Source organism: Macaca nemestrina, chromosome 2 (assembly GCF_043159975.1).
Source record: "Macaca nemestrina isolate mMacNem1 chromosome 2, mMacNem.hap1, whole genome shotgun sequence".
Lineage (NCBI taxonomy): Eukaryota > Metazoa > Chordata > Mammalia > Primates > Cercopithecidae > Macaca > Macaca nemestrina.
This window is the reverse complement of record NC_092126.1, coordinates 53,755,789-53,780,745: the sequence shown is the minus strand read 5'-3', so window position 1 is coordinate 53,780,745 and position 24,957 is coordinate 53,755,789. Positions and strand designations below refer to the sequence as shown.

Here is a 24,957-nt window from a genome sequence, read left to right as displayed (position 1 = left end):
ATATACATACATACTTGAGTTAGTCCACACACATGCCTCTCCTTAATCTGTCAACTGAGAGGGCCTAGGAGCAATGATACCCCAAGCAGCAATAAGCACTCTTTGTGCTCAACTCTTCGTTTCTAATACCACTTTCCTTTAAAGAGAACCAGGGCTCCTTGGAGAAATGGCTCTCTTTTGGAGAGAGAAATGGAGAAATGGCTCATTATAGGATTGGAGCAGAAAATATACACAATGAACATGGAATGCATCTTCTAGTGCCAGAAAATAAGAAAGTACTTAGAAAAACAAAAACAAAAGCAAACTAAGATGGGTGTGTCAAATGGACACAGGACACAGCTCAAAGAGCTCTCAGGGGACAAAGGTGGAACAAAATAGAGTATTATAAATCAAAAGATGAAGTAAACATCTATGAATCAATACTGATAGAAATGCTTGAATACATACACACATTAATGAATGAATGGATAGTAGGTAGGTAGGTAGGTAGGTGGGTAGATAAGAGACAAATCTCCCATGCAGAAGAATTTCAAATACTTTAAGTAGATACTCTGTCCTCAAGGAGGGGCATGGCTAACTCCCCACTTCTTAAGTGTGTACTGTTCATATTGACTTCCTTCCAAAGAGTAAAGTGTGGAAAGGGATGGGAGGGAAATAATTTTACACTGTGAAACCTGGTAAGTGCTACCTCAGCCACGTGATCAAGGTTAACATCAACAGTCATAAGTCATGGTGACAGCATGTACTCTTGATGTAACATGACGAAAAGGGCACTTGACTTCTGTAACCCTGGCCTAACCATAAGAAAAAACATCAGGCAAATTCCAACAGAAGATAACCCTACAATATACCTCACTAGTACTCCTCAAAACTGTCAAAAATGACTGAAACTGAGAAAATGTCACAGTCAAGAGAAGCCTAGGGAGATATGAGAACTAAATGTAATGTAATATCCTCAATAAGATCCTGAAATGGAAAAGGGTCATTAGGTTAAAACTAAGGAAATCCAAATCAAGTATGGGTTGACTTTTATAATAATCAATGTTGGTTCACTAATTGTAATAAATGTATCATATTAATGCAAAAAATAATGGGAGAAACTGCAACGGTGAGGAGAATGCATGGGAACTCTGTACTATCTTCTCAATTTCTCTGTAAATCTAAAAAGTTTTCTAACATTTTTGAAATAAAAACAAGGGACTGGCCAAACTGTGGTACATCCACACAATGAAGGACTAAGAGGCCACAAAAAGGAACGGAGAATATCAAGTAATTGCTAGGATATTGTTAAGTTTAAAAAAAAAAAAAAAAAAAAAAGGCAAGGTATCCAACAGTATATATAGTATGCTAACTACTATGTAAGGAGAAAGAAGAAATAAGAAGATATAAGTATTGCATATTTTTGCAAAAATAAAAACTGGAAGACTGAAAACTAGTAAGAAATGGTTACAACTGAAGATGGGGTAAAGGGAATTGTGTGAAAAGATGGAGACAGAAGCAAAACTTCTGCATATCTTTATATAGGTTTTGACTCTTGAATACGTCAAGGTACTACATATTCAAAATATAAAATTAGTTCATAAGGGAAAAAAAAAATCAAACCCTAAAATGGAAAACAAACTGAAACAGTGTACCTTACCACAGAGAGAATGATTTTAAGTGAAACACAGTCTAAAGCTCAAAAAAATTAAATTTCACATACTTTTAATGTATCAGATTGTAATTCTCAAGCCAATAGGTTTGTAGCAAGATAAAGCAGGTAAATAACCATGTTCATTTACTAGAAATCATTTGATTGTTCATCTAATAGAAATGAAATAAACATAAAATTGAAGAAATAAAAATTCTTTCATGTTAAATAGAAAATGCTAAAGATAACCTGGAAATAGGAAAACCCCCACATATATGCACACACACGCAGATGTGTGTGTCTCCATCCATCTACCCACTGATGGGACATAGACACAACATCCCAGTAGCAATGAGCACCTTTAGCACCCAGATCTTGCTTTCTAAATACTATTCCCCACTAGAAAGAAAGAAGCAAGAGTTCCTTAGATGAAAGGCTCTTAGAAGATCTGAGGCAGGAAAATTACAAGAACCTGGGACATCTTTCTCTTCCAGAAAGCAAAGAGATGTCCCATGACAAATGGTGTCATGTCAAGAGGATACAAAAGAGTTGGAAGGGTCTCTGGCCAATTTTGGGACAATTTTAACACAAAATTTAACCAGAGTGTGCTTGGTTGTAAAATATAGAATAAATAAAAGTCCATGAGCCCATAACAGTGACCAAAAATAAACTTTCTTTTTCTTTTTTTTTTTTTTTTTTTTTTTTTGAGATGGAATCTAGCTCTGTTGCCCAGGCTGGAGTGCAGTGGCGTGATCTCGGCTCACTGCAAGCTCCACCTCCAGGGTTCACGCCATTCTCCTGCCTCAGCCTCCTGAGTAGCTGGGACTATAGGCGCCCGCCACCACACCCAGCTAATTTTTTGTACTTTTAGTAGAGATGGGGTTTCACCATGTTAGCCAGGATGGTCTCAATCTCCTGACCTCATGATCTGCCCACCTCGGCCTCCTGAAGTGCTGGGATTACAGGCATGAGCCACCACGCCCAGCCTAAACTTTTTTAATAAATAAAAAAATAGAGAAATATTTTTCACCGCTGTGGAGGTGCAACTACAATTTCTACTCCAAAAATTCAAATCAAAGGAAAAGAATTTAGCATTTATTCTGCCTCTTTTAGAAAGAACTGTAATTTATCACATGGGAGAAAGCCCTCATTTACAGAAGAATGCCTACATCTTGCCATTCCCAAAGAAATAACTATTCCAGGCTCAGTTCATCAACAGATGTTAAAACTTTTAGGTAAAAGATTATTAAGGAATGGAATAGCTGCAGGTACCAAAGTGTCACCCCCAACAGCCCCATTCCTTCTACTGCAGAATGGTTTTTACCAGAGAGCCAGAGTTACCTCACCAGTTAAAACCTATTTTTCATGCCTAAGCAAAGTGTGAATTTAAACTAAGCTCATACAAGCACTTCTGTCCAATCTTCAGGATTACTTTCAGCATAAACAAGGCAGATATCTCCTTTATGACAAATGAGATAGAAGGAACACTGTGAAAATGTGGAGGCAATCTTGACAAAACTAAAAACTTGTCCCTGGAATCAAAAAAGTTAGTATGCAATGTCTTCACAGACCCAAACTGCAAGTAAGCTGGTAGGCTTAGATAAGAAACCAGACTGTCAATTATGAGTTTAGCAGGACTTATTTTTGCAGTCCAAATGGCTCAGTGAATATGTCACAAATTAATTACCCACTGTGAAAGAAGGGTGGCTGTTTATTCTTTGTATTTTGGGAGTGATAAGGATAGTGGTTACAAGAGTATAGTCAACCAAGAAAAGTCTCTCATCTGACTCAAATCCCCACAAAACCTCAGGTGGCACAGAGGAAATGACTAGGGGTAAACAGAGCAGTGCCCCAGGCAGTTTAACCACGAAGCATTTTAAGCTTCTTTGAATCTATCTGTTCCCCCAAAAAAGACCTCATGCGCATGATATGTCTTGTCACTTTTCACCATATTGAATACCCAAAAATTCCTAGGCAGAATTAAGGCTGCTCATCTTGCAAGCAGTTTCATATTTCTTTCGCTAGTTTCCATGGCACCCTGGACTTTGCTTTGCTCCTCCTGTTCCCCATAGCACCCATGAGAACAAGAGTTCTGACTCCTCAGATGCTGCTCAGAGCCACCCGTCCTGTAGCCTGCTTCCTGCCAGCATCTTTCCACCTAGAGATGCTTGTTGCCTCCAGTGGCCCAGACCCACAACACACACAGGACACCAGCAGCTATCACCTCACAGCAAGGAATGAGGAGCAGGCACTCTAGTGGCAGGGGCCTGGGCAGGGATCCAGCTCCATCTAGGCCAGTAAGTTACTTAACTTCTCTGAGACTCAGGTCCCTCATACACAAAATGGAATAATAAAACCCACATTGCAAGGTTACAGATAAAGTCTGCGAAGTTCCCAACAGAGTAACACAGGATAATCAATAAATACTGGCTGGTAAGAGCAGCTCTAAGTAGCAGTTGTAGCATATTATCAATGGTCTACATTTATTATGTGCCAGTCACTGTTCTAAACACTGTAAAGCTATTGATTCATTTCATTCTTAAAAAGTACTATCAGGCCAGGTGTGGTTGCTCACGCCTGTAATCCCAGCACTTTGGGAGGCCAAGATGGCTGGATCACCTGAGGTCAGGAGTTCAAGACCGGCCTGGCCAACATGGTGAAACCCCGTCTCTACAAAAATTAGGCAAGCACGATGGCAGGTGCCTGTAATCCCAGCTACTCAGGAGGCTGAGGCAGGAGAATTGCTTGAACCCAAGAGGCAGAGGTTGGCGTGAGCCAAGATCACACCATTGCACTCCAGGCTGGGCGACAGAGGAGACTCCATCTTAAATAAAAATAAATAAAAATAAATAAATAAATAAGTACTGCCAATTATCCCAATTTTTTAAGACAAGAAACTGAGGGAAAGAGTTGTAACAATAATAGTAATAATAAACCCTTCCATGGCTTTTCATCATGCACCAGAGGGAACTCACATATCCCACTCTGGCAAACAAACCTTCACACAGGCTTTCATCACCTCCCCACTGGTAAATGATGCTCAAGCTGAAGTTAAATCCTGGAGGTGCAACAAGTCAAACTATTTGATAACCTATTTCTCTGCAGACACCATCCTTCTGTCAGAAATGCCCTTCTCTGAACAACAGCCCATTCCAGCTCTGTCCTCCTAGGAAATGCCTCTTCTTGCAACAGTATATACCTAAGTCACCTCCTCTGTGAATCTCCTTGGATGTCCCAAGTTCCCTCAGTGGCTTATTCCTTAAGACTCCCTCTGTATTTTCTTCCTGTCACTATGAACTCTTCCTTCTCTATTATTTGATTGTTTGGATGCATGTTCCCCACTCATACTGCAAATACCTAGAGGGCAGTGATGACACTGTCCCATTCTTGTCCTCACTGACCAGCGGTGTCCAGCACAGGCTCTGGAGTCAAGTCTGGACACTTATGCTGAAGGGTTCTGTGCACCACTTGCACATCACCATCCTCATCCATGAAACGAGAACAACATATCTCTTTCACAGGCTATCTGAATAATAAGTCATAAAATGGACGAAATATACATAGAACCTAGCAAACATTTACTAATGAAATGGGGAACACTGCATCACTGCGCACCAGAGGAACCCTGGCAGAAAGCCAATAGACCTGGTGAGGGATTGACCAGTTTTAAACAAGCCAAAAACAAAAAACAAAAAAGAAAATCCCACAACAGCAAGGGGATGGGGCACTCCCAAGGCTGACAAGCTTCTCCAAACAACCTAGATCATTTCCCAGCACACATCAGGAGCTGATTCAACCTAGAAATGCAGTAAGCACCGTATCCCTGCTTATCACAATATCAGGGATTCCATAAGTGCTCAAGAAATGCTGTTTAACAGTGATGGCAAAAACAGCATGTAGTTATTATCAGTTGATTCAGCAACAATAAGACTCCTCATGTGGAAAATTCCTACAAATAAATGTACAAAGTTCTGTTATTTACTATAAAGTCATATTTCCTAATCTGTTCAAAGATTTTAATTGCATAACTCAATGTGAGTTTTACTTTTTCATTTTTAAGTATTAGTTAGCCTGTTTTAAATAATTTTCTCTGGTGAGCTCAAAATATTTAAGGCAGCTGAACATTCTTGTTCTCTTAAAAATGAAACTTAATTCAACTCTAAAAATATCTGAAACCGAATATGCATTATTTCTGGCATACCCTCCTTCAAGTAGCAACATCAACTATTTCATGACATTTTCTAAACATCATGTCCACCTAAACCTTTTTTTTTTTTTCAGGTCTCACAAGGACTAAGAATTACAAACTCTTCTTTCAGGCTTCCCTAATTCCCCTCTATTTAAAATCTCTGTCCTGATGTTCAGATTTATCCAAGTTAAATATTTCATTACCCACTTTGAAGTTACAATGAGACCTCACTCAGAAACCCAAGGCACTTCTCACTCCTCTCACTTTTGTGTATACACTGTACTGGGTATGTCTTTGCTGACTGCAAGCTCCCCAGGGCAGCAACCCATTTAATCTACATTTGAGATCTGTAACTCTGCATAATGACAGTGAGGATCTCTGTGTTGCTCCTTGTTGCTGTGAGCCCGCTTAACTTTGGAAAAAATTCCCTTCTATAAAATCAAACAGCAGTGCTTTACAGCTCTGTTCCAATGCTGAAAGTAGGAACCGAAAATAAAACATATGTTTCTATTACAAAGGAATAAAAGTCATTTCTACTGAAAACACTTTACAAATCCTAAGAACAATCATCAAGACAACGGAAGTCATAAAACCAATGCCAGAAAAGGGTGACACTTGATAGTCAATCTTGCCCCAAATGTGCTGAATGATTCTTTTTGCTATCAACGCCAGAACATAGAACCTATTACTAGAAGTTAATCTTCTGAAGTGTATGTGATTTAATCCAATTCAACACATATATATGTGTGTACTCGCTTGGCTGTATCCCTTGCTAGGAGTGTGAAACTTGCTACATTACATTATGGCTATGTCTACACAGCCAAATGCTTTCAAATATACTGTATCATTTGCTTTTAAAAGTTGAAAAAGCTGCTGAAGACAAAGGAGAATGTCAGAGGTATCAGGTGTAACAAAGTGATAGTAAAACAAGATTAGATATTCGAAAAACATGCTCTTTACATATAATATAAATAGAATCTTGCATTTTCAATTAAAATACATATAAGAATATAGAGAAAGGAACTGTATATTCACATAGGTGAATTACTAATTACAAAGGGTAGAATAGTAACTTTGCAGAGGAAAAATCCGATAGACACCACCTTACCCAAATGATCAAAGTTATCACCACCAGTATTGGGATATGATATACTGACACATTCACACCATCACCTCAAGGCTATTCCAAGCAAAGGTATGTAACTTAAATCTATTAATGAGAAACTGGAGAAAGGAAAAATCAATGGACAGTCTACAAAACAACTGGTCTGCCTCCTTCAAAAATACCAAGGTCAAAAGAAATGGCTAATGAACTGTTCTAGATGAAAGACAACTAAAAAGACATGACAAAGGCAACACGGACGCTGGATTGAATCAAGGTTGAAAAGACTGATGTCTGGAGAAGCTAAGGACTTTGTATTAAATCACCTCGTCTCTTAGTGGCAGCACTGATAAAAGTAAAGCCCAAAGCTCCCTCTGAGATGCTAGACCTGGGAACTTAGGGGTAAACTACTAAAATTCATACATTTTTAAAATATTTTTCTTTTTAGCCTTTGGCATGTCTTAGTTCAAAGGCTGGATACTCTAACATAAGAAATATTATTATAGGCACTTGATCTTCATGGATTTAATATTCACAATTTTAAATATACATTAGTAATCATACAAACCCATGAACTGCAACATACTGTAAAACAACCGGGTCAAAAAACAGAATCGTATGTTATTTGGCTTATGGAGGAAGAGAAAATACAGCTAATGACTAAACCTAGTAATCCATCCATTATGGGTTATGCAAATAATAAAAGTTTTAATTTTTTGGTGGGGAGAAAAATAACCCTACAAAAGTCCAACCAGCCATAGTGATAAGGAAACTAATGGTAAAACTAATGAATCCAACAAGTCCAGAACATTCTTAAGTAGAAACTGGAGCTATACTTCCCTCCATTTAGTAGGGGAAACCATGTGGTCCTGGTGAAATACTCATATCTGGGATTTCCCAGAAATTACATAACCTTTCCAAATTAGCAAGATTTATCAGACTGTTTTTTGCTTTTTTGTTTGTTTTTTGAGGGATAGGGTCTCACTCTGTTGCCCAGATTGGAGTGCAGTGGCACAACCCCAGCTCACTGCAGCCTCAATTTCCTGGGCTAAAGCTATCCCCTCACCTCAGCCTCCTGAGTAGCTTGGGAATACAGGTGTGTACCACCACACCTTACTAATTTTTTTGGTGGGGAGGGTTGGAGAGATAAAGACTCACTATGTTGCCTAGACTGGTCTTAAACTCCTGGGCTCAAGCGATCTTCACGCCCTGGTCTCCCAAAGTGGTGGGATTATAGGCATGAACCACCATGCCTGGCTTGAGCTCTTATTTGCTCTAAAATTGTTTTAAGTTTCAGTTGTAAAAATCATTCCTGCATTTCCTTTTTGCATTTTTGTGGCAGTCAAAATCAGATTAAACTGAACATCAAGAAAAACGCTGACAAGAACATGTTACCAAAAAAATATATATGAAGAGAACATAAGGAATGCAGTAGTCTCTCCGCTATAGCTGGTGATAATGGAAGTTTCAAGGATTATGAATTGGGAGAAATTTTTTTAAATACATACATATACAGATGCAGAGATATGTAATCACATCACACACACACACACACACACACACACACATAAATGTTTCAGGCCTAATTATTCATTTATTTATTTTCAAAATTACTGACCACCTTGTGTATGCCAAGTACTGTATTCAGAGACTCAGCACTGAACAAATCTAGCAAAGTTCTTCATGGAGCCTATGTTGTACTTGGGAATGGATGGAGACAGATGATCAAAAATTAATATAAAATATAACATTAGGTGGTGTTAAGAACAATGAAGAAAAATAAAGCAGCAGCAGAAGACAGTAACAGGGAGATATTTTGGCAGCAGTGGTCAGAGAAGGCTTCTCTTAGGAAGCGCGTCTGGGCAGAGACCACAGTCGAGCAAGGGAGCAGGCCCGTGTGCACCTCACAGGTGAAGGAAGAGCCGCGCACACAGGTCAGCACGACTCTGAGTTTGGAATGTGCAGGCAGGTCACTGGCGTCGCTGAGTTACACAATCTGAGTGGGACAAGGGGCCAGGCAAGAATTCTAGGCATAAGGGTGGCGTAATTTCTGCCCTAACAGGATCATTCTGGCTACAAAGTGGAAAGCTGACATTAAAGGAACAAAAACAAAAACAAGACGATTGGCTAAAACCCCTGCAATAGACAGGCAAAGCGGGTGGTGGTTTGGCCAGAGAGTAACAGCAGTGGACACAGAGGACCAAATTTTCAGATTCTGGTTTTATTTTGAAAGTAAAGATGACAGGATTGTTGACAGACTGAATGCAGGGTTTTGAGAGAAAGATAAATACCAGGAATGACCATTTGGCTCTTGCCTTACCCACCCAATAACTACACCTAACATTTACTAAGAAGAAATGTCAGGAAGGAACAAGTTCAAGGATGGCAAGAAATCAAGACCTTGATTTGATATACATTATCTTTCAGATGCCAATTCAGACACTTCAGACGTTATCAAAGTGAAGGCAGCTAGTAAGCAATTGGATATCCAGGTCCTGGGGAGAAGTATTAATAAATCCAATGGAGACTGGCTGGGCAGTGGCTCACCCTGTAATCCCAGCACTCTGGGTGGTGCAGCTAAGAGGATCACTTGAGCCCAGGAGTTCAAAAAAAGCCTGGGCAACACAGTGAGACCCTGTCTCTACAAAACATGAAAGAATTAGTCAGGCATGGTGACACACGCCTATAGTCCCAGCAACTTGAGAGGCTGAGGCAGGAGGATCATTTGAGCCCAGAAGTTTGAGGAAGCAGTGAGTTATGATCATGTCACTGCACCCCAGCATGGATGACTGAGACCCCCAACTCTAAAAATATATAAATAAATAAGTTAATCCAGTGGAGATCACACACACACACACACACACACACACACACACACAATATAGATATATGAAGAAATATGTGTGTGTGTGAAGGCTGAATGAAACTTCAAAAAGGATAACAGAGGAGAAGGGAGAAGAGAAACTTGAACATCATGTTGAATCTACTTCAGCACCACTTGAAAATTTGGTAATGAAAATGTATTACTTTAGTAATAAAAAGGGGCACTTTTTTTGTATTCCCTCAAATAAAATAAAATGCTGATGGGGGGAATAAACTCAGAGAAATATAAAGATAATAGAAGACCACTGTGAAAACAACACTAAGAGGCCATCAATGTTAACTTGTGGATTACTACCTTCCAGGACTTTTTCCTGGGCATTTCTGGGCATTTCTTTTCTAAAATACACTTTCTTTTTGCTTATTTGTTTTAACACGTGTAGGATGATGCCAAACTCAAAGATGGCAGCCACAGAATTCGGACCATGTTTCTGTTTTTAATTTTAAGTGTTCATGCTTTTAGAGTGTGCTCCACTCACCATCAGGGTGCCCCTACCACTCCCCACCACTTTATACCCCAACTCGTTTATCCAGGGCACCACGTGGCATCTGAAGACGTCTGCACTTTCTGTCCCTCCTCCTCAGAGATTTGTGTTTGGACTCTCCCTTACAAAACCATAAGCTGTTTTCATTTCATAAAGAATTATTTATAAACTCAATCTCTAAATGGTCATATTTATACATAATTCTTTGTGTACATTTCTGGTTTAGCATCATATCTTCTACAAAGTATGTTTTAGAACCACCTCAAGAAGTCACGGTCCAGAAACCAACACAGTGGGGACTCTGACTCAAAATACTGACCATGGCCAGCATGATTCTGGACACTGGGGACTTGGTGAGAATAAGACCGATATTCCTGCCCTTAACGGGCCTTACATTTTAGTGCATGTGAGTTGGGCACAGAGTGACAGATACAAATATTTTAAACATAACTTCAGATATTGAGATGGACACTGAGTAAAATAATAACATGTGAGAACATAACCAGAAGTAGAGGGAGAGGAGATAAAGAGAGGGAATGCAATTTAGGTAGATGGCCAGAGAAAGCCTCCTGCAGAAATGACATTTAAGCCAAAGATGCAGTGAAGAGACAGAATCACGCAAATATCCCAGAGAAGACCAACCAAGTACAACAAACAAGAAACACAGAATCCCTGAAAAGGGAAGGAGCTCAGCTCAGCATATTAGGAGGATAGAAGGAAGGCACTGTGGCTGGAACATCAAAGGAAGGGATGGGGGCAGATCAGAGATGACTTCACTGGCCACAGTAAAGAATCTGGATCTGTATTCCAACTGTAATAAGAAATTGCTGTAAATTTATAAGTAGAAACACAATAGATCATTTAGGCTTGGAGATTAGTACAGTAGTTATACAGAGAATAGAACGTAAGGTGCAAAAGTAACAGCAGAGAAAGCTGCTAAAAGGCTGCGACTCTATCCAGTCAAGAAACGTCGGTGGCTTAAACCAGCATTTTAATAGCTGTGGTGGTGAAAAGTGTTCAGATTCAGGATATATTTTGGCAGTAAGATCAACAGCCCTTGCTAATGGAGTCAGGATTCTGAGACTGAGTGAACTATCCATACCCGAGCGACTCAAGTCTCACCACAGACCTTCTCAACACTCACCATGCTGGGCTGTGTCCAGAGGGTGCAGGCAACAATTACTTGCAAAATCAATAATGAAATGTAAGATGTATTGTATTCTCTCACTTACCCAAATTCGGATCAGGAGCCTGACGTTTCTTAATTTTAGCTTCAGATATAGCAGAATAATAGGCACAAGTCATCTTGATCAACCACGTTGCTCGAACCATTGGCACAGAATATTTAGCTAAACATGCAAAAACATCCTCTTTTTTACTAAGGATAGGAACCTAAAAAGAAACAACATAGTATGTTTATAATAATCACATACTGTGTTCATCACTAGATAAACCTAAATAAAGGTGAAGCAAAAGAAAGAGGCTATAAGTTACCTGCTGGCTCTAAGAAAGTATATCCTTGATGGATTTTCAAATAGCGCATGCAGTTGTTTTTTTGGTTTTTTTTTTTTTTTAGGAACATTTTAAGCCAATTTTCATTAAGAAAAAATAACCAAAACTAGGTTTAGCACAATAGAAAAGTTTCATTAGTTGTGCTTTCTATTTTTAAAAAAATAAATGATTTTCAGATTCTCAGATGCTGAGAGCTACTCATCTTATCAAAAGAGCAAGGAAAAATAATTTCATGACAGTCCTCCAAAGAATTTATCTCAAAATTGGAAGGGACAGACCAAGTGAAAATTGTTCCTACTCTGTATTTTATCCAGAACCTTTTTTGTGTGTGTACAAAGCTTTCTGATTAACATTTCATAAGAGTAACAATTTCCAGAAAGCTTCTGAAAGTGACATTAGTCCAAAATTTAAAAGAGAGGCTACAATGACGGATCAGTGTATCTGCCTAATAAACACTGAGCCAGAAATAGCTAGGTAATTAATTTACTGGTTGAAATTAGGCACTTGAGGCAGTTAATTATGTCTTCCAGACCACAAAGGTACTATTTAGCAAATTAGTATCCCAATGTACCACTGAATGGTTTGAAAGAGTTAATTCATTCTTCTAGTATCCCTCATAAATATCCTAAGAATAGCCCATTCATCTATATCATCTATTCAAGTTTATGAATATAAAGGAAGAAAAACAGTGAACAAAGACTACATTAGCCATGATGCAGCAGGATGAGAGCAATGAGACTGAGGGGCGAGGACATGCTCCACGCCAGCCATGACCCCCTCTGTACTCCACTCCTGAATGAAGCCTGTTTGGCTAAGCCCTTCACTCCTGGGATCCTCATTTATGAACTGTGTTATTAACATCAACCCTGTCCACCTCACAGGGTAGTTAAAAGGATAAAGCAAAACAATTACATGAATCAAAATTATAATGATTATTTTGTTGTCAGTTCCAAGGATTTCTCCATGCCAACCAAAGTGCTTTCAGGCCATGGATGTGACCCTTTCTTAGAGGATCTGGAACAACACTACTATAAATACCAAGAGCCCTGGTCTCTCTGTCCCAAACTCTTACTTGATTTTGTGAAAATCAAGGCTTCAAACCAGCTAACTGATTCACACAGCATGGCATTTTTCTCTTAACCAAATCCTCACTCATACAGTGGTATCTGTGCACTGATATGTCACAAATTTGACTATTCACACACTTGGTACAAAGTGTGATCCTAGAATAAGTCTTTTTAAGAGCTAATTATTTCAGTGTGTGGCCCTTAAAAACAAGCAAACTATTTCACCTGGCCTTGCCAAAGAACCATAAAGTTTTCCAATGCTGAAGGAAAAGCTGTCTGGGTTGCACATTAAGATGCAACGTATAGGCCCTGCACGGTGGCTCAGGACTATAATACCAGCACTTTGGGAAGCAGAGGCAGGTGGATCACTTGAGCCTATCAGTTTGAGACCAGCCCGGGCAGCATGGCAAAACCTTACTAAAAATATAAAAATCAGGCAGGTGCAGTGGCACACACCTGTAGTCCCAGCTACTCAGGAGGCTGAAGTGGGAGAATTGCTTGAGCCTGGGAGGTAGAGGTTGCAGTGAGCCAAGATCATGCCACTGCACTCCACTCTGAGCAATACAGCGAGACCATGTCTCAAAAAAAAAAAAAAATTGCAGTATATCCACATACATATTTCATGGGCAACTGAAGAGACTAGTCATGTACAGTTCCTGCCTTGGGTGCTGACTTCAGAACACAGACCCCATGACAGAGGTGATTACACTGCACCCAACACAACTAAACGGGAGATAAAAGTCACATAGGCCAAAGCCAGAAGGCTTCCTCTCTGCAGACCAGATACTAAATTGTATCTCTTTTAGACAAAAAAGACACAATTTAACAGGAACATTTCCTGAAAATGAGGCTTACAAGGCACATCTCTCATGGAGCACAAGGCTCTTGGCATACTGGCTATCATTTAAGTCAGGGACAGGAAAAGCACAGAGTTCAATATTCAGTTCAAGACCTGAGTAGCTGCTTTTCACCAGAACGTACAGTGTGGTGTCAGTGAGTTAAATTTTCATTGTCAAGGTGAGGCTGTCTCTCATTCAGACATGCCAAAAGGTTATATAGATCAAGGCCTAAAACATAAACAAGTGCAAGTTAGCATCTCCAAAAGAGTCACTACTAGTAGTTATCTTTCATAGATGCCTAAAGGATTTCCTTTGAACTACAATTGGCAGAGGGGAAAAAATAAAACATCTGAACTTGTGAAATGTTTAGATGAGACAATAAACAAAACCCAGCACAGATCTTACGTTAACAGCACAATGCAAACCTCTACCTCACTGTCCGCACTAGCAGAACCCCATGAGAATTGGTTGATGCAACTCAAGACTTCGGAATTCAGAAGAACGTATGTGAAAGAAGTTACTCAATTAAGAAAGCAGACCAACCAGACACATATTAATAATTTTGTCAAATCTACAGTTGGGCCAACTCAGAAAGATAAATACGTTTATATTGACTAAAGTATTGACTTCCTCACCTTGTTGCATTACGTTTTTCAATAAAGAATACATGTGATTTTAAATGACAGCTAAAACTTGGCAATCACAGGGCAGCTGTCTGGTTCTAAATCAAGCCACAGTTGCATCTAAGTACAGAAAGAAAATTAAGATACCTAGTATGTGCTGGTTTTCAAACCACAGAAGGGTGTCCTATCACCTTTCTCCTTGGATGCACATTATCACTGCATCCTCTGCTAAGCAAGGGTAAACGCAAAAGAAAATTTCACAGACCACAGTAATCAAAGTCACCTGAAGGGAACAGGTGAGAGTTAATGAACTATTCAAGACCTGGAAGAATATCCCTAGATGCCAGAAGTCTATTTTTCCAAATCGATCTATAATTGTGATTGAGTTAAAAGGTCCTTTACAAGCCTCTGTGGATAAAGCCTTGGCACGCTGTGAAGCTTCACAGTAGCAGAAAACCAGGTCCTGAAATATGATCCATACAGGAAACCATTATGAACTCAAGATAAGATTTCAAAGATGACTCAGGATCTTAGCAGGTAAACCCAGGCTTTCTACCTTAAGCCATCGCACAGATGAATACCAAAAATTAAAGAAGTATTTGAACTCTCTAATATGAAGAACATGCAGAGAATGCATTGCTTTACCCCATTCTAAAAGAGATTTCACCATCTCAAGAAGATGATATGCAGAGGAGGGAAGGGGAAGGATTCTTGAAATGCCCAAGAAATGAATATTTCAAAGTATATTTAATTGTTTTACAAAGAAAACATCTTCAAGTTTACAAAGAATTAACATCAGGGCTTACCTGAGGAACACCTGACTTGGCCAGAGGCAGCTCCTAATAAAGAAAGAAGAATAATGGCTAATACACTGCACCATGATTCATCTTCCTCCTACAAGAGGAGAAACCACTACTCCCCTAGAGCAAGGGCATCAACTCCTCAAGAGTAGCAAATCCCAAATATGCACTGTAAAAACTTATGAAAAAAAGAAAAACTAAATGGAAAGATGTCAGGCTGGCAACATGGAAAGTATGAACGGTTAGTCAAAAGCCATCAAATATTGAAGGATGCCCTATGACTTATATGGCCTTCAGATACAATTCACAGGCCACAGTGGGACCACAAAGTAAATATTCACCACTGGAAAAGAAGTCATACATGGTTCAGCCTGGATTGAGACAGTGGTACTAACTGAATGGTAAGAGGTGGTTATGCTGACTGTACACTCTTTCAAGATTTCAGTTGCCTTTCACCACTGAAATCTACACAAGGCAATACAACATTATGACATTCAGGCAAAATAAAGCCAATGGAAGCTACAGACACTATTTTCAAAGAGCTGCTTTGGAAAATAGGCAAATATACAAAAGAGCTCCTCTATAAACTGGGCCTGTACCAAGCTGATAAGGAAAACTTAACACTAAGAACAGAAGACAGGCACTACTAACACTAAAGGGCCTTAGGAGAGATAAGAAAAGATCCCTGGGATTATTTCAAAGTTGTGCAAGAAATCAGAGATCAGGACTATGAGCAAGGTATCTAGTTTCTTATATAAATTTCAAGAGGTATCTTATATTGTTTGGACCACGAGACTGTTGAATCTGTGTATTATTTCCCACTTGAGGAAAATGACCAAAGGCAAAGATTTTAAAAGAACCTCCCACATCCCCTCCCCTATAAAAAAAGCTAGAAGCTATGAATAAACCTGCCCATTTTGTTCTAAAAATTTTTCAAAGAACAAGCACACATAGAATCACAATCTTTATCTCGCTTGGTAGGAAGGAGACAGCTTGAAGCATTTGGATGGGTACTTTTAAAGACAAGAAAATAACCTCAAAGCAAGAATCTTTTTAACAAATCTTGGACATCTTGGCCTAAGAAAACTGGAAATGTAATTTTTTTTTAAATGCAGTCTTCTTGTCTGTTCTCGATTTTAAAATCTTGTCTACCTAAAATCCACATAAACAGCTTGATATGTGGAATGTTTAGGGATTTATAGATGTCCTAGGCACCACATGCAATCAAACAAAAGGGGAAAACAGCATGGGGTGGCACCCACCTGGTACCACAAACCTGCCATTGGGCTTGCAGTCTCAAAAAGAATTGGGAAAAACAAAAATATACTTGAACATCATCCCAAACAGCTGATTGTAAGACCATAACTAAAACAATGTAAGAAATATTTGATACCTTTTTTGCCAAAATAGAAAGCGGCTTATTTCCTGCTAAGTCAGAAAACCAACTATGAATTGCACTCTGGGATCGAGCAGTAACCAGCCAATAATTATCTTTAGCATTAACTTGTGGTTTCTTCTTTCCCGTGTCCTGGAAAGTGTTAAGCTTCAGTTTCTCAGCTAATATGCTGCTAAAATAAGCTCCAATCTGTGGAAAGAAGAGAAAAAAAGGGAAAGTTAAGAAAATAAGCAAGTAGCTTAGTACTGTACATTAGTATTTTATCTTTATTGTTTCAACTGAAAATCTTCATACAGCCCATCAGAAATTAAATTGGGAATTTAAGTCTTTGAAGCCAAGAGATGTGATTTCCTTACACTAACTATGATACACAGCACCTTTATACCACTATTCACAAGTAGTTTGGCAGAGGGGGGCGAGGGGGGCCTTTGGAAATCTCTGCTAAGATGAAATTAATTACATCCTGAATAAATTTCAGTACAATGGGTTCTGCTTTAATCCTTCAGCTGCTCTTTCTCCTTTCTAATACTACACACCCGTCAGGAGAGAATGCCTTCTCTGAGAGAAGAAAGCCTAGTAATCACTCAGTAATCATTCTTTTTCTTGTTTCATCTTAATAGCACTTATTTTTGGAAAGGAAACTCGGTATTTACACTCAATGCTTTTAAACAAAGAATCTAGAGAAATTTAATTTATTTAAATGGCAAATTACAAAAGGTTCAATTAAATTTGGTATTCAACATTTTTTTATTAGGCTGCCAATTTCACAACTACAAATGTTTCAAGAAAAAGCTAGTATTACCTGCTCTGAATGACGCAAAGTGGCAAAGAAAGCTACTATGAATTACTGTATCGTTTTCATATTAACCAAATTAAAAGATGGACAAGGAAAAAAGAAAGGAACAGGAAAGAACTAACAAGAAGGCAGAGAACAAAGTAATAGCTAAAAATTTAGTGAATCTCACTGGGTGTGGTGGCTCACACCTGTAATCACAACACTTTGGGAAGCCAAGGCAGGTGGATCACCTGAGGTTAAGAGTTTGAGACCAGCCTGGCCAACATGATAAAACCCCGTTTCTTCTAAAAAAAAAAAAAAAAAAAAAAAAAAACTAAATTAGCCTGACATGCGCCTATAATCCCAGTTCCTCGGGAGGCTGAGGCATGAGAATCACTTGAACCCGGGAGCCAGAGGTTGCAGTGAGCCAAGATCACACCACTATACTCCAGCCTGGATGACAGAGTGAGACTCCATCTCCAAAAAAAAAAAAAAAATTCAGTCAATCTATAAAAAATCTGTTGGAATTTTTTCAAGAATCCTATCAAAGCATCACATTTCAGACTCTGGGAGTTCTTTAATAAGATGATGCAGTTAATTTCTGATAAATACCCCCAATGAAGTTAGCAAACAGTGGCAACCATGACTAAAATAAAATACTTACCCTGATGAAGCAAAATAAGAATCACCACCTTAACTAATGAGTCAATAAACAATTAGTCCACAGGTTGAAACACAGTTCTAAGCCATTAGCCAAGTTCATCTATAGGGTGAAAAGCCTGACGTTCTTTGATCTTTGTGATTGGTGTAATGACAAGAAGTCCGGTTTTAGTGTGTTAATGTAATACAATAATAAAAATTAGAATAAGTAGAAAAGGAGTCTGTCTTTTTTTTATGCAAAGAACTTCACCGCAGTTTGTGATTTATTTTAAAGCAAATATTTGCAGGATGTCCAAACAGTGAATAAATTAAGTGCAAAAATGTAGCAGAACCAGCTGTTTGGAAACAAGCAGCCAGTAGCAGCCAACTGGTTAATTTTAAATTTCTCAATTGATATTTGGTCTTTGCACCAAGAGCACAAAACACCTCCGGCTGCAGATTGCTATATATTCTAGAGGTCTCTTATTTGTAATTATGTTTAAGTATTTAATAATAATAAACAGAGCTCTAAAAATGAAAAAAGTAGTCTGAGCAATCTATTTTATAATTATATTCTCCTATATACTTAATGACAGCAATGGAACAGTGACTGCATGTGTATATATTAATTCCTGCTAACAAGCCCTTGTAAACAAATGCCTACTGTTAACAAAGTCAAAATTCCCAAGAAAGCAAAACACTAGAAAATATACATTAGGGCTCCAAAAAAGGTCAAAACATGATTATAACATTTAATTGCCATAGCAATACATATTATTCAGAAATCAATCCATAAATACAATAAAAAGCAAAGAGCCACCTCATTCCCAAGTCCCAATGCCTACCTCCAAGTAAACAATTTGATTCATTTCTTATGTGTCCTTCCATTGTTGCCTTATGTGGATACAGGAGAGTAAACACGCATCTATTATTTTTCTCTTCCTTGTATATATAACTCATTATGCACACTTAGTAAATGTCTGAGACCCTTCCTTATCTGTACACAGAAAGCCTCGTCATTTTTATAGACACATAACAATGTACTGTCTGGATATACATTTAATCAAGTTACCATTAATGGACAGCATTTGTTCCAAAATTTTGCTATTACAAATCACACTAAAATGAGTAGCCTTTCACATTTGTTATTTCATACATAGCTAGAGCTTTAGGATAGACTTCCAGAATTCAGACTGTTATAATTCTGCAATTTTAATAAGCGTTGCCAAATTGCCCTCTAAAAGGTTTATACAATTGTGTACTCCTGCAAACAAGGTACAAGAGGTAAGGTGTTTTTTGTTTAGTTTTGGGGTTTTTTTTTTTTTTTTTTTTTTGAGACAGAGTCTCACTCTGTTATCTAGACTAGAAGGCACTGGCGTGATTTTGGCTCACTGCAACCGCTGCCTCCTGGGTTCAAGAGATTCTCCTGCCTCATCCTCTCAGAGTAGCTGGGATTACGGGTGCCCACTACCACACCCAGCTCCTTTTTATTTTTTATTTTTTTTATTTTTAGTAGAGACGGGGTTTCACCATGTTGGCCAGCCTGGTCTCGAACTCCTGACTTCAGGTGATCCGCCCGCCTCAGCCTCCCAAATTGCTGGGATTACAGGTGTGAGCCATCACACACGGCCAGAGATAAGGTTAAATTTAACATTTGTTTCCATCCATCCAAAGTTATTTTCAAAAATAATTAATTTGATAAGAATGTGGGGAAAAAATTTAGGAGTTACATTACAATTCATGTATTTCATATTTATAAAATCAAATTCCCCTCAGAAGTCTTGGGTCCTTGAGTAAATCTCACAGAAAGAGTGGTAGCAGAAGTGTAATAGATGTTATTTCCATTTACTCAGTTATTTAAATTGACATAAAACTTGATACAACTGAACAATTTAGCAGTTCATATCAAGAGACATAAAGCGTTCATACTCTCTATTATGGACTAAATTGTACATCCTCAAAATTCATCTTCAAGCCTTAACCCTCAGTGTGACTATATTTGGAGATAGGGCCTTAAGGAGCTAATTAAGGTTAAATAAGGTGATAGGACTGGGCCCTAATCCAGTAGGACTTTATAAGAATAAGAGACACCACAGAGGAACACACAAGGAGAAAAGACCATGTGAAGACACAGTGAGAAGGTGGCCATCTGCAAGCCACGGAGAGAGGCATCTGGAGACACCAGACCTGCTGACACCTTATCTTGGACTTCCAGCCTTCAGATGGTGAGAAATTAAATTTCTGTTGTTTAAGACACCCAGTCTGAAATATTTTGTTATAGCAGCCCTAGTACATTAATACACCCTTTAACCAAGTAGTAATACAATTCAGGGAATTTATCCTAAAGAACAAAAGTTATACTTTCAAGTATTACTACAGTTTCTTTATAAATAACCATGAGAAACTGGCAACAAACTAACTGCTGTATATAGAGGTTTCAGTCAATTACAGCACATATATACATCATGGAATGTTATCTAGCCATGAATTATTATTCATATGACTACTTCAGCCATAAGGAAAAGTGCATACAAAATAATGTTTCAATTTTTTAAAGCAGACCAATTAAGAAAGATAAGGCTCTGAGGCCGGGCACAGTGGCTCACATCTGTAATCCCAGCACTTTGGGAGGCCAAGGCTGGCAGATCATTTAAGGCGAGGAGTTTGAGACCATCTGGCCAACATGGTGAAACCCTGTCTCTACAAAAATACAAAAATTAGCCAGGTGTGGTGGCAGGCGTGGCCAGCTACTCGGGAGGCTGAGGCACAAGAATGGCTTAAACGAGAAAGGCAGAGGTTGCAGTGAGTGAATATTGTGCCACTGCACTCCAGCCTGGGCGATGGAGCCAGACTTCACCTTGTAGATCTGGTTTGGGAGAGAACAAGATAAACTTGGAATATGTCTCAAAAAACAAAAAACAGTTCTGGAGATGGATGGTGACAATGGTTGATGTTTGTGACAACAATGCGAAATATACTTAATGACCAAGAACTGTACACTTAAAAATGGTTAAATGGTAAATGTTTTATCATAATTTTTAAAAAGGATCACAAATTACATATACATAATTGTGGTTTTAACATAAAAAAGTGTACCAAGATTGAAAAAAGACAAAACTAAAAACATTGTGTTTGGTCAATAGGACTATCTGCAGAAAATGTTTCTATTTTCTTTCACACCACTTAAGTAATATTTCAGTTGATAGTTTAACAACTTGTGTGCACTTGTGTGCATATAAAGAGAGATCTGGAATGATGCGCAAACCATTAACATTTCTCTGGAGAAGGGAAAGGAAATAGAAATTCACCTGCACATCTGATTTCTTTTCATTTGTATGTATGTTTCTAATTTCACAAAAGTATTTTAATATCCAACTCAAAATATATGAAAAAAAATCAAACCCTAAAAGATTACAGAGAAACGCAAACAATTCTATTTATATTCCTTTTTTTGAAACGGAGTCTAGCTCTGTCACCCAGGCTGGAGTGCAATGGCACGATCTCAGCTCACTGCAACCTCTGCCTCCTGGGTTCAAGTGATTCTCCTGCCTCGGCCTCCCAAGTAGCTGGGATTACAGATGCCTGCCACCACACCCAGCTAATTTTTGTATTTTTAGTAGAGACAGGGTTTCACCATGTTGGCCAGGCTGGTCTCAAACTCCTGACCTCAGGTGATCCGCCTGCCTCGGCCTCCCCAAGTGCTGGGATTACAAGCGTGAGCCACTGCACCTAGCCTATATTACTAATTGATAAGATAAATGCAGAGAAAAAGACATATAATTTTTAAAAAAAAATTTTTGAGCACAACATTAGACTTTTAATGAAAGTCTAAGGGCAAAAAGTATTGTAGAAAAATTGCACATTTATTCAGCGGTTTTGTTGTTGGAGTGGCAATGAAGTATTTTATTCTGGAACTTTTTTATGTGTGCTGTAAGAATAAATAAATATATATATTGATATTATTAAGAGCCAGAGTTCTCATTTTGGGAGAAGGGAGACCTAAAAATGGAATACGAAAAAGCAGGGGAAATACCCTGCGGCACTGGGCTAGAAATGGTAATAACAGGTAGGTAGAAAAAATATGTATCTATGTTTCCCATCTCTGTCCACTGAGAAAGCCTAGAAAGAATGACACTCCAGTAGCACTGAGCATCCACTTCTGGTTTGGGAAAGAACAAGATAAACTTGGAATATGTTTTGGTGCCAAAAGTAGGGAAGTGCTCAAAGGATGACAAGGACATTTAACCAGCAGCCAGGTTAGCAGGGTCCCTACTAGCAGAACATGAGACAATCTGAGCATCAAAAAGAAAAATGAAGGTATGGATTATAACACATCAAATTAAAAGAAAAAAATAATAATCCAAAGTGACACTAAAAACTTGAGTGTAAAAGGAAGTACTTCTTTTAACAAAAGAATGCCAAGTAAAACATGCATATGGAATAATTAGAAAACCTGCATTTTGCAATCACCAGCAAAATAAATCATTCAGCAGGAGTCATCAAGTGATGCTAAAATAACAGGATGAAATTTTATTGTAAAATAGGATATTTATATCCTCTCAAATTATCACCTTGTAGACCTTACTAAGAGGTAGAGAGGACTACCTTTCCAATGCAGGGAGATGGTAGACACCACCCAGAACAAGTGATCAAACTATAGCCAACAATAGGGCAAACTGGCATTGTGTGTCTCCTGATATGATGCAATGTAGTCTTCTTACCAAAAATATCTAACCTGGATCCTGTCACGAGAAAACAATCAGAAAAATCTAGAATATAGCACTAGTATATCAGACAACTGACCTGGGCTCTTCTAGAATAGCAATCATAAAAGCCTTTTTAAAAAAAGGCAGGAAAGGGGAGGAGGGAGAGGCAGAGAGCTGTACTGTACTAAATTAAAAGATGTGACAACTAAATGCAATGTATGATCCCTGATTGGATCCTGGGGCAGGACAGCATACAGGGTATTTGGGGGAAATCTGAATATGGACTGTAGCTTAAATAACACTAATTTATCAACACTGATTATTAAGGGTGTCACATATGCACACTTTTTCAGGAGTCTGAGGAAATAAATAACATTACCTTTGATGGGTTAATTACAATATTTCTAGCTGAGCCATGTTCATCTCCAGTGAAGGCTGGCTGATTATTGAAGCCTTGCTTTACATTCACAGCAGTAAGTTCATCCTGTTCAAGAGAAGGTATTGATTAAGCAAAAGGATGTAAAAGCTTCAACATAATCCAACATATTGCACCCTAAGTAATGGCTAAATTTGTTATACTCTGTAGAGGAGAATTCTTGAAAGGACAACAATCAAAGAAGGCAGAAATTGAAGTTTAAACACCAATACATAAATGTGTAGAGGGAGGGAGCAAATGTGGCAAATGTTAACTGTTGACTCTAGGTGCTGAGTACATGGGTGTTCATTATACTATCTTTTTTTTTTTTTTTTTTTTTTTTTTGGAGATGGAGTCTCACTCTGTCACCCAGGCTGGAGTGCAGTGGTGTACTCTCAGGTCATTGCAATCTCCACCTCCCTGGTTCAAGTCAATCTCCTGCCTCAGCCTCCTGAGTAGCTGGGATTACATACAGGCACCCGCCATGACAGCAGGCTAATCTTTATATTTTTCGTAGAGATGGGGTTTCACCATTTTGTCCAGGCTGGCCTCAAACTCTTGACCTCAAGTGATTCTCTGGCCTCAGCCTCCCAAAGTGCTGGGATTACAGGTGTAAGCCACCACACCTGGCCCATTATACTATTCCTTTAACTTTCCTGTAAGTTTAGATTTTTTTTTAACTTATAAGTTAGAAAAAGGAAAAAAAAATGAGCAAAAATCTCACAGAAATATAAAATAGGATTTTTTTTAAGAATTGTTTCCAGGCCGGGCGCGGTGGCTCATGCCTGTAATCCCAGCACTTTGGGAGTCCGAGGCAGGTGGATCACCTGAGGTTAGGAGTTCAAGATCAGCCTGGCCAACATGATGAGATCCCATCTCTATTAAAAACACAAAAATTTGCTGGGCGTAGTAGCAGACGCCTGTGATCCCAGCTACTCTGGAGGCTGAGGCAGGAAAATCGCTAGAACCTGGGAGGTGGAGGTTGAAGTGAGCCGAGATCGCGCCACTGCACTCCAGCCTGGGCAACAGAGTGAGACTCCATCTCAAAAAAAAGAAAAAAAAAGTGTTTCCAGAGAACCCATAGTTTGACTCTCCATTTGTGGCCAACCCCTATGCACACACCTGTTTTATGTTTAAGAAAGCTGGTTCACCAACTTACCCAAGACATATGATGAATTAAAGACAGAAGTAAAGGGTTCCTAGGCACATGCCCTATGATCACAGTCACACAACATCACAACCCACAACTGAAAGGAAGTTTAGAGCTGCAATGTTTTCTCACGTATTTTGGCTCACTTGATCTTTACCAACTCCAATTCCAAAGGAGACAGTAGGCATGTATCTTCATGCCCGTTGTACAGATGAGAAAAGTGTGCCTCACTAAGCTAGTGCAGCAACTGGACAAAGCCAGCACGGAAATACTATCTTCTAAATCCTAGACTAGGAAGAGAAATTTCCATGACACCATGCCACCAAAGAACAAATGCCACATGAAAATGTGGTCTAAAAATATGTGGCTACAACTCCTACTCTCCTTAAAAAGATCTCCTACTGGATAGATATAAGAACACTTTTCCAAGGTCACAACACATCAAAAATAACCCAAGCCTTTAAAAAAAAAAAAAAAAAAAAAAAAAAAAACAACCTTCTTGCCCTACCCAGATTATCACTGAGTTATGGAACTAAATCAGAATTCCTAAAATACAGACTTGAAAGAATAAGAGGGAGAGGTTTGAGTAAATGAAGCTACCTCCTGCTCCCCTCACTCCAAGCCAAGAAATAATCCTAGTAACAGTTGAGAGTAATGGTAGCCACGGCACAAGAATAAGACACACTTATTCCTTTAAGTAACTGCTGCATGCGTAAAATGAAAAACAGCAACTGATCAAAATCACTGTT

General features: G+C 38.7%; 1 protein-coding gene across 10 annotated transcripts in view; it reads right to left on the bottom strand.

The window, feature by feature from the left end:
* The window catches only part of LOC105463701 (mediator complex subunit 12L), a 338,063-nt gene that overhangs the window by 284,082 nt on the left and 29,024 nt on the right, over positions 1-24,957 (bottom strand). For 7 of the 10 annotated variants that reach the window (XM_071091105.1, XM_071091100.1, XM_071091102.1 and 4 more), the window contains exons 3-6: positions 23,023-23,127; positions 16,521-16,712; positions 15,134-15,166; positions 11,519-11,678 (exon numbers count right to left, since the gene is read on the bottom strand). In XM_071091105.1, the coding sequence (XP_070947206.1) occupies positions 11,519-11,678; positions 15,134-15,166; positions 16,521-16,712; positions 23,023-23,127 (490 nt within the window). The remainder of the gene's footprint in view (positions 1-11,518; positions 11,679-15,133; positions 15,167-16,520; positions 16,713-23,022; positions 23,128-24,957) is intronic. The other 3 variants (XM_071091103.1, XM_024787306.2, XM_071091101.1) reach the window with 1 other exon arrangement.